Source organism: Prunus avium, chromosome 3, assembly GCF_965620075.1.
Source record: "Prunus avium chromosome 3, drPruAviu1.hap1.1, whole genome shotgun sequence".
Taxonomy (NCBI): domain Eukaryota; kingdom Viridiplantae; phylum Streptophyta; class Magnoliopsida; order Rosales; family Rosaceae; genus Prunus; species Prunus avium.
Genome location: NC_142286.1, coordinates 1,707,051 through 1,717,789, shown reverse-complemented (window position 1 = coordinate 1,717,789; position 10,739 = coordinate 1,707,051). Strand labels below are relative to the sequence as shown.

At 35.4% G+C, this 10,739-nt stretch overlaps 2 protein-coding genes across 2 annotated transcripts; one reads left to right on the top strand and one right to left on the bottom strand.

The window, feature by feature from the left end:
* Positions 1-1,212: 1,212 nt before the first annotated feature.
* DWF5 (Ergosterol biosynthesis ERG4/ERG24 family) lies at positions 1,213-7,525 on the bottom strand. The gene is made up of 13 exons (XM_021950230.2): positions 7,308-7,525; positions 5,997-6,219; positions 5,676-5,731; positions 5,309-5,411; positions 5,160-5,225; positions 4,165-4,278; positions 3,728-3,854; positions 3,241-3,341; positions 2,400-2,525; positions 2,240-2,304; positions 1,927-2,008; positions 1,725-1,807; positions 1,213-1,565 (listed from the first exon to the last, which is right to left on the bottom strand). The coding sequence occupies exons 1-13, from the start codon at positions 7,397-7,399 to the stop codon at positions 1,499-1,501; spliced, it is 1,305 nt and encodes a 434-aa protein (XP_021805922.1). The 5' UTR covers positions 7,400-7,525; the 3' UTR covers positions 1,213-1,498.
* Positions 7,526-8,372: 847 nt separating this feature from the next.
* On the top strand, positions 8,373-10,508 carry LOC110750012 (coatomer subunit beta'-1-like). Its single transcript, XM_088250153.1, has 9 exons — positions 8,373-8,471; positions 8,573-8,634; positions 8,727-8,781; positions 8,895-8,931; positions 9,013-9,338; positions 9,444-9,575; positions 9,693-9,841; positions 9,963-10,031; positions 10,228-10,508. The coding sequence occupies exons 1-9, from the start codon at positions 8,373-8,375 to the stop codon at positions 10,313-10,315; spliced, it is 1,017 nt and encodes a 338-aa protein (XP_088106279.1). The 3' UTR covers positions 10,316-10,508.
* The last annotated feature ends 231 nt before the right edge of the window (positions 10,509-10,739 follow it).

Genomic DNA, 10,739 nt, shown 5'->3' with positions numbered 1-10,739 from the left:
TTAAGAAAATAAAACGTTTGTAAGTGATATAGGGACGATGAGGATGATACTAATATAGGTGCACATGTGTTTCAATATAAGTGGACAATGGACTCGTAATTTCTGTTTGTTAGATGTTATTAGGGCTGGGCATTTAAGCCAGTAACCCGGTCAAACCGTCCAAACCAAACTGATAGTTTGGGTTGATTTGGTTTTTAATTTTTTTATTATTTATTATTGGTTTGAACTCAAATCAAACCAAAATATATGGTTTGGTGTATGGTTTGTAATATTCAAAACCACGGTTTAATCAAACAAAACTGATAGTATTAAAAAAATATTATATATAATATTATTATAAGAAATATATTATATACATAGTTTCAATCTTTTCTTTTTCTTCTCTCTCCATCTCTCCGTTTGTCTTGTCTCCATCAGTCCCTCTCTCTCTATTTTTTTTTTCTCGTTCTTCTTATGTCTGTCTTCAATCCCTCTCCCCGTCTCCCTCTTTTTTTTTCGTTCTTCTTCTCTCTCTTTTTTTTTCTCCTCTTCTTATTCTTCTTCTCCATCTCTCCCTCTTTTTTTTTATTTATTCTTCTCCTCTCCATCTCTCCCTCTCTCCATCGCTTTATTTCTTCTTCTTCTTCCTCTCTCTCTCTCTCTCTCTCTCTCTCTCTCTCTCTCTCTCTCTCTCTCTCTCTCTCAGAAAGCCAAAAAACCCAAACCGAATCAAACCAACCTACCAAGTCTAGTTAATCGAAGTGGTCAGTTTTCATCAATTATGATTTGGTTTTGATTTCCAAAATAGCCAAATCGAGGCCTACGGTTCGGTGTTTGAGTTGAGTCCAAAACCGAACCAACCAAGACCAATTATATTCCTTTTTGAATGTTTATTTTATGGTTGCAAATTTGATCTAAGAGTTATATGTACATTATTAATGTTCTTGGGAAGTGTTAGCTTCGAGAGGCTGTTCATGAGAAAGAAGGCAGCTTAGACTAAAGTTGGCAATGTGACAATCACACCGAAGATTTCATACTACTCTACATTGTGTTATCTTAGTCCTAGGTTTTCAGTTAGCACGCCTTGTATACCGTTTCAATTGGACTATGTTGAATTTCTTTGAGTTCTTTACCTCCTATGCCAATGCGGTTAGCTCAAGTGGCTAGGGAATGTGAGAAAATGAGTTATGGCATGGATTAGGTCAAGTGTTTGATGCGCTCCAACATAACCAATAAAAGAAAATAGACGTAATGGTAATTCATGGGGAAAAATAAAACCAAAAATCCTCTGGAAGATCCAAGTTGGAGAGCCATTAAATAAGCCTGATATGCTATATCATAAACAACTAACGTTTCCTTGGCTAATACCACAACTCATCCAAACTTACATCCGAAATCAAGAGAAAGTAAGTTGAAGGGAAATGATATAAATAGCATTGCCAATTCACCAGATGGACTGCGAGTAGAAAGACTAAGTTCAACGAGAGGCGTTGCTTGATGCATAAAGGACTGGGACTCTTCAATAGATTCCAGGAATGACCCTGTAGGACACCTTCTGACAATATAGTTTCCAATATTTACCGTACCTGCAAGAAGAACGCGTCAAAATCTCATTCAACATTATATAAAATGCTCAAAACCATTTCATAATTTGATGGCTTTTTCAAAAAAATATTCTTCGAATGATATGTCTTCGTCGAATTGTCAGCTAAATTTGTATGTAACAGGAATCTGTATCTGCTTACTTGGACCGACATCGATCGTCATCCCTTTTGGCTCGGTCAAGTAGAAGGATGGTAAGAAACACCACGTAGAAGTAAGGTAGAAACTGCAGGAGAAAAAGATAATAATAAATTCAGCAAGATGTTCTCCACAACATCCAAGTATCAAGTACCCCGTCCCAACAAACACAAAGAAAACAACAGAACACTAAACATAAATGGTTACATGATTGAAAAGAGCTGGAACAGTCCAGAAAAAGGCAGCTGATATTTCTGGCACATAATGGAAATGACGAGATAAACCCCACCTGCAGGAAGAGCAAATAACCTCAGCAATGACTTTAGCTCAAAGTGCCAGCTTATCTTTTAAATTATAACATATGCATGAATTAGACTACGCTATGTGCAGAGAAGAGAAGTGGACCAACAAAAGCATCACTCAACTAACTCTTCATGTGCGACAAAAAGAACTGACACAAAAACTCAGTTATACGTGTATGCACAATTTCATATTTACCAGAGAGAACTAAAGTACTCACCATCCTGAGGTTAAAAGAAGGCTTGTCTTTGTTTCCCCAGATGTGGTAGTGTATGAAGCGACAATCTGATATGTACAAATCATATATTTTTTGTCAGTCAATATATCTCAAACTGTACATATAATGATAATCGCATGATAATTTTTACAAGACTAAATACCTTTGATGGAGCTTTCCCCCAAACCAAGCATTTGCCATTTGTTCTGCGAAATTCTTGCCTTTGCCTGTCGCAATCATAGTTGATGTATATGCAAAGAATCCCGGCCACCAAAATAAAAAGTGCTAGCTGGAACATGAGTCAGTTATGAGACCAATGATCACAGAAACAGATAAGGAAGAAAAGAATAAATGAATCAGCTAAGAAATGTCATTCATTGCAGAAAAACCAGCCTTTACAAGGATTTAAATTTGTAATACCTACATAAAATTCCTGTAGTTTATGGCTAAAATCCAATTCTTTCAAATTGCCAAAACTACAGCCTGACTTTCACTCGCTAAAGTTTTAATTATTTTCTTTCCTTTCTTTTTATTTTTCCAGAGCATTTTTTTTCCTTTTTGGCACTGAATCTTATTTTCCAATAAGAAGATAGTCTTCTCCGACCTGAAAAATACCCTGTCCCATATAAAGACAAGATCTTATCCCAATTTTCGTGCATGCTGCAATGAGACCAAATGTAAAAGATTTTCAATTCTTTGAAGTCGTACCTCAAGAATATCTCATAGTATTCATTCAAACAACCTAACCAGTAGCCAAAGACTAAAGGTTAACTTAATTCTGTTTTTCCCCATGCTCATTGAGACATGCCAACTTTTAGTAGCAGAAGCTTAGATAATAACCATCAATCATGCATAATGAACCCCACGTATAGAGAAAATGTGCATGACCAAGACATAAGCCTTTAAAATAGGGAAATCACAAGTTGAAAAACTTAGAACACACCTTCATATGATTGATAACTTTTAATAAATTGGGCAAACTACATATGTGGATGCGATTATACCTGAGTTCCAAGATTTACAGGATGGTTGACCAGGTACATGCCAGGAGAAGTATAAATAGATGGAACCCAGACCAAGCAACCCCAGCAAATATAAAAGCCCGCTGCCAGAGACAAAAGTACAATGAACCATAGTCAGATGAAGCACGAACTGAACCAAGTTAAGGATGATAAAAAATTGATTCAATATTAAACATTATTGTGGGTCAATCTACAGGGGTAAGAATGAATATGAAGATGGTCAACATGAAATTCTCAGAGTTGTTAAGGATGCAGTATAAAATTTGCTCACAGAGTACCATAACAAACTTGGTAAATACAAAGCCCATCATAATAGAATATCAATGCAACCAGCCCCCAAAAGACTGCCAAATTCATTTTGTTAAAAAAATAAACCTTCAAATATTAAGGCAAACACATCTGATGGTTACTCTTGGACATGCCAACAGCAAACAATGGAGAAAAAGTAAAAGGTAGAGCATATGTGAACCTCGATCATGCGCAATATCCATTGTATTCCAGTATCCAGCCTCCCACCAAAAGAACTTCGTCACATAAACCAGCATCAATATAGTATTTACAAGCATTGAATCAGCTACTGTCCCATTAACTTCATACTGGTAAAAGAAAAAAAAAGTCAAATGTTAGAAAAACTATGGTTCGAAAAAAATGTTAAAAAGGTGAACATTTTTTATCTTCATCATAATCCTTCCATCCCGTAGGTTTTTCTTCCTTGGTGAAATTAGGGCAAAAATTCACGTTCCATCAATCTATGTGATGGAAATGTAAATGTGGATGGCTTTGAAAATGTTAACTAACCATAATGGTAACTAGTAAGTTTATTGAAATTCGACCTATAGCAACTAAAGTGAAATATTGGACCTCAACGACAAGGACAAAAAGAAATATCAGAGAAGATTCATTTACCTGCTTTATGCAATAGGTCACAGCAAGAACTGCCCAAGACATCATCCCAAATCTGCAGTTCGTGAAAACTTTGATATCAAAGTTTTTACCAATTCGAGGATACAGCTCCATTCCCTAAAAAAATGAAAAGGGAACACTAATTTCTTACATGAGGCCATATCCAAAAATAAAAAGATTACTTTCATTACAAAAAATATATTTAAAATCTCACACAATAATAATTCTATTTATAGGCGGCTATGAAGTATAATGTATTGACGTAGTCTATTAATTTTCTTTTCGCTTTGACCAAAAAAAAATTTCTTGCAGGAAACTTGAATTTTATAAAATGAAAGAAAAGGTGCAAGGAAATACAGACAAGAAGTCCATCGAACTAGTCGACTACGAAAGAGTAACAAAAAATAGCATACAACACAATAATCCCTGTCTAATCAGGATGAATTATATCAAAACGGATACCAGGGTGCTCCAGTAATTCAGTATGCCAAAACGTACTTTTCACCTTGACTGAGTCTAATTTAAATAGTATTGCATCAGATATCAAATATTAGAGCATGACCGTGACATTTGCATAAATTCTCTTGTGACAAAGTTATTCTTCGGATACAGTCCATTAAGAACCTGATTGAAAACCAAGTTTATAAATTCTTTGGTGCATTTCCAACTGCTTGTAACCAAAGAAAAGCAGGGGTCCATTGCTCAGATAGATTAAAGATAACACAGTTATTGATGCTGTTGGCTTGTCGAGAAACATTTTTTTACATGGTTTATATAGTATGAGTTAAAAGATATAACACATATTTTGAAAAACTAAATCAAAAGGCAGAGTCACAAATGTGCAACTTAGCATCATTAATAAATAATAGAGAAATGCACATACTGAATCTGTACGTTTTAGGGGTATAAATTCAGTCTGTCCATCCTTAAAATTTGAGTTGCTACTGTTTACCACTGGCAGGGAACTGAATTGATGAAACAGAAAAAATGACACTTACCCAGTAGAAATCAATTATTGCATTCCCAGAAGACCCAGAATCGGTGGATGATGGTGCCAAGTGACCCTGAACACACAAAGAATTTGTGTCAAGAGAAATAACTAAAATTCAGATGAACTTATATTTCGGTGTAATTACAAAACCCTCACTTTTATGTACAGGAGAATACAGAAAATGAAGCTTCCGAAAATAAGTGCTGAAAAAATTTCTCCCAAATGATCATAAACAATTGTAGGGTTGAATATCCCAAACCTGAAATTTAACATTAAACAAAGGCATCAAATGCACTAGAAAACAGTTTGGTGCATGGCAGATAGGACAACAAATAACAAACTTTTAGGGGGGAAGGGGGCTTAATAATACATAGACAACAATAGCGGCCACTGCGTCAATAACTCAGTAATTCCCACCAAGAAACTAAAAAAAAACTATCACAGCCTTTCTAGGGATACGAATTCAATGATGCACAGCATTATATAAAAGGAAACACTATGAATTGATGGAAAAAGTGTGTACCACCAAAGGCCGAGGTAGGTAGCCAATGTTACAAAATATGCTGCCATACCATTTGCCTGCACAATGCACATGCTATATTAATACATATATAACCATATTGAACAAATAGCAGGAAAAATGGCAAAAACATGACCCCATGCAAGTCCAGATGCAGAAAAAAAATTTATACAGTTTTGAAAATCTACTGACTTGGAGAAGGCAGGTTGTAAAACATTCAAGACATATAACTTGAGTTTGCATCAGATAAAGATTTGGAACCCCGTGTTTACATGATCACTTTGGCAACAGAGTTTTCACATAAAGAAAACGAGTATCCAGCACCTTGTAGACAGGTCGATTCCCTGTTGGAGAAATTGGGCCCTCAACCCTTTTTCCAGGTAAAAGCAGCTGGAGTGCAGCTTCAAAAGCACCATAACAGGCAATAATTTTCCAGGCAGTGGCAGTAGGTCTTGGCCATATTTCAATGAAACCCTGCAGACCATGCTGCTTTAAGTAATCCCAAGTTTGGGAAATAGAGCCATCAGCATGTACCATCGTATACCATCTGCATTAAGTATCAGATTCTGATCTCAACCACTCATAATTATCATAAATTATATCTATAACATGTAGCAGTAATTGTTGTATACAGTGATTAATTGATAAGGTGTTCCAGGGCACCATACAGGTGAATGTAGCATTTAGCAGTTGGAATCAGCTCACTTTTGACAATATTCAGCTAAGCACCACTTCTCTTAACTCAGATTAAGACATTTTAAGCTTTCCGTGGCTGATTTCAGCTATGGTCTATCTGTGTGATTATAGCAATCACTATCAATTTGGTTTTATCAATAGAGTATCCCTTTTCTCTATTAAACAAAAGACAAAGGAATTTTCAGAATTTCAATTTAACAAATGCAGTTTGTTATAACTCCAAAATATGCCTTGGCTACTTTGATTCTCTTTATGATTACTTGTTACTTCTAATCCTACCAAATCATCCCTTCAAAAGCCACAAAAAACACGCTAACGACTCAAGCTTTTTAACATCCATAAAATCTGATTTGGATTTTCTTAAACTCGGGTTAGCTGTACTAATGTTGAGTTATATACTGCGTCCCAACTAATCAAAATCAAATACTTAAAACTTTCATTTGGGATTCTCTGCCTGCCTCTTTTCATCAACGAAACAGAGCAATATAAAAACGAAGGAACAAAAAGATATTAAATTACAAATGGATCTATTTGAGATATAAACTTCAAACATAATCTCAGGGCCTTGTATAATATAAAATGTAAAAATCTTATATGATTTAAAATCTGCAAGTATTCAAAGCTTGGAAAAAAGATGAAAAAACCTGAACATGTCCCTGCACCAGTTCGAGCTCTAATTCATCTTGCTTTGCATTCTTTAGAAACAATTTTCCCAGAAAATTAAAATTTTCTATAGAAACAAACAAGAAAACTAAAAACAAGATGAGATTTGGATTCAATGACCCTACGTCTCCACCAAACCAAAGAAATAACGATAACCCATTATTTCCTATAATCATTATTCCTCAAGAAAACGCATTTTCACATAAGCAAACATAAAATTCATTTCTTAGAGAAAGAAACAAAAAATGAAACAAAACAGATTGACATAGAACTTACAGTAGAATTACAAATGGAGGGCAAAGACAAAGCAGTGATAACATGGAAGCATATGTCACCAATGGTGAATGTACGGTATTCGTCTCCCCCATTCTCTCAGATCTCTCTATGAGTCTGAGAGTGTAACTGATTTTCTCTCTGCCTCTGAAGAACTCTGGTTTTTTTTCTTTTGGGAAAGGTTTTTTTAATCTAATCGTTGACAGACTCAGTGAAGAGAAGACCTCGTATCGTAGCGTCAGAAGTCTATGGTGTTTTATTTAATTTCCAATTATGCCCCTAGTGGTGGGCCAACATGCGATCTGAGTTTGCAAAACTTGGACAGTTCAATCTGAATCCAACCCAACCCAACTCAACCCAACATGAGTTACTAATGGGTCATCGTAGGAGTTCTAATTGACAAATGGTACAAAAACTTTTCTGCAATTTGGGGTATTTTTTCTCCAATTTCTCCAACTATTATTTATTGAAGAATCTAAAACAAGAAATCGAAACTCTTTGGGAGAAACAATATATTAAATTAACAAAAAAGGTCTTTGACTTTTAGTATTGACATATGAACAGAATTTTCCATGCTATAAAAAGAGTTCGTCTATCTCATCTTCAATATCTCTCAAGTCATCACAACCAATTTTGCATATCAATCATTATACATCCTTCCTGCTATTCACAAAAAATGGTGAGTTTATTACTTGTTTTTAGCTCACATTGTTTCCCTTAATGTTGTGTTCCATCATGTTATGAATCTTCTTATTAAGTATTTTTTTTTCTTTTTGACGGGGAGGGAATACTTGAGCTCATATGTTCCTGTCATGAAAAAAATATTAGGGAAACCACATTTATGTACCACCTTGTAACTTATTTAAGTATGATTTTCCTAGTATTACGACATTATAAAATATGGCAAAATGGGGTTCGCTTCACCATTGCCAGACTTATAGCTATATATGTTGGTAGAAACTATTTATTAGTCTAATATACAAGAAGACCAGAAGGAAATGGGGTTCAGGCTTATTTCAGTCTGACTCGGTCAAAAAGACAAAAGTCATTTGAATTATTGGACTATGCATGCCTATTATACTTGAAATTATTGGACTAACACATTTTTGTTTCAATTTTGCAACTGACAAATTTGATGGGAAGCAGCCTCTTTCACTAACTATTGAGGTATGGCTATTCCCATATCTTTTTTTTTTAAATTTTAATTTTATGGAAATAAGACGTGTTTCAATTTTGATTCTAAGCTGTTGTATTAATTTCCGGACCAGAAAGAATTTGCTCAAAACTCAAAAAGGTTTAAATCTGTGGATCAACATCCAACTGAGCCATGGTAATATTCTACCTCCTTGACAATTTTGTAATGCCTTCTGCATCTCCTAACTTTGATTTTCATATTCTTATCATGTAATGATTTCCATGCAGGATTCTAGTAAGTTTGTATTCAGGAACTGTTTGTATCTGGAACTACCAGTCACAGGTGAGCCATTGTTACTTTCACCATTAATATCAAACTCCTAATTACCCGATTCGGGATTTTCATGCCTTTCAATAAATCTTCCCGATGGGGCTAACTTAATTTTACTGGTCCAGACCTTGGAGAAGTCCTTCAAGGTCACTGAGTCACCAGGTACATGATTTTCTTTCATTTGTTCTTGATGTTGCCAACTGGTCATGACTTTGTATTTAACATCTGTTTTTGCGCTTGCAGTGAGGTCAGCCAAGTTCATAGCACGTGAAAACTGGATTGTCACCGCGTCTGATGACAAATACATTCGTGTATACAACTATGATACGATGGAAAAGATCAAAGAATATGAAGCACACACAGACTTCATCAGGAGTGTTGCTGTCCATCCCACTTTACCATATCTGTTGTCATGTTCTGATGACAAGGTTATAAAGCTTTGGGATTGGGAGAAGGATTGGTCATGTACTCAGATCTTCGAGGGGCATTCGCACTATGTGATGCAAGTGGCATTTAATCCGAAAGACACCAGTACTTTTGCTAGTGCATCGCTAGATGGCACCATTAAGGTATTGAAGGCACTGTTAATTTGTTGGAAATTACTTAACTGCAATATTTCTGGTGTCATGACCTTTGTGGCACTTAAATTTTTACAATGTCCTGTTTCATTGTAGATATGGAACATTGGTTCTCCTACCGCAGAGTTTACCTTAGATGGCCACTCAAAAGGAGTTAATTGCATCGATTACTTCAGTTGCAGGGATAAACCATATCTATTGAGTGGCTCAGATGACTTTACTGCTAAGGTTTGGGACCAAATGCTGGTTATCAGCTTTCTGTTTAGCTCTATTGTAACATACGATTATGATGCGTATGTGTGTCATACTAATTTGAATTTTATTTGTAATTTTTTTTGGCAACAGGTATGGGACATTGAAACCAAAAGTTGTGTGCAAACTCTAGAAGGTCATGAGCACAATGTAACAGCTGTATGTGTTCATGCTGAGCTTCCCATAATAATTACAGTTTCTGAGGATGGGAACGTTCACATATGGAATGCAACCACTTTTAGGTAACTTCGGATCCAAACTACTTACATTACAAATTAAATTGACACAGTTTTCTGTTTAATTCTTGCTATTGCATCGCTTTGATCGACACTCATGTTGTAAACAATTCTTGTTGTATCACAGGCTAGAGAGCAAATTGAACTATGCTCTTGAAAGAGTATGGGCCATTGGACACTTGAAAGGATCAGACAAGTAAGTTTCTTTTTTGTTCTTTCTTGTGGGTTAGATGTGTATCTGAAAGGATGATTCTGCGAGTAACCGTTTGATATACAAGCATGTAAATGTGGCAAATGCCTCTCAATTTGTTGCCCTTAGCTTGTTAGCATTTGTTTTATTGCATTGTTTTACCAGCATATTTATCAATATATACTTTCCTTGCTTCCTACAGGGTTGCATTTGGTTTTGACAAAGGAACCATTGTGGTTAAAATGAATGGCTCTCATTCTTGGGATTCTGTTGACCTCCAAGCTTATTAGAAGGAAAGGTTGAAGGAATAAAGACATTGAATGCTGCACGATTTGTACTGTGTTCTCCGAAGTAATTAGACTAAAGGAATAATTAATTTCACTTAAAACTTGCTGCTCCTGCTTTTACTGTTGTATTTGCAAATAAAACTTATATCTGTGTTTTGTAGTATATCCCAGGAGGGAACATGTTGTAAGGATCAATCGAAATGGAATGTTATATGTGCTTTAACAAATTACACTGGTGCATATAGTGGATTCAGTAAAATACATATATAAACTGCAAATTACCAGTAATAAAACACTTTATGTTCTTCCCATAAAGTAGTTGGTGACTGCTGTTTACTGGTGCTGAATAAATTTGGTGAAAATAATATAAATCTTGCCATACAAGGAAAAGATGGACTAGACAGGACTGTAGGAAATTCCAACCTCA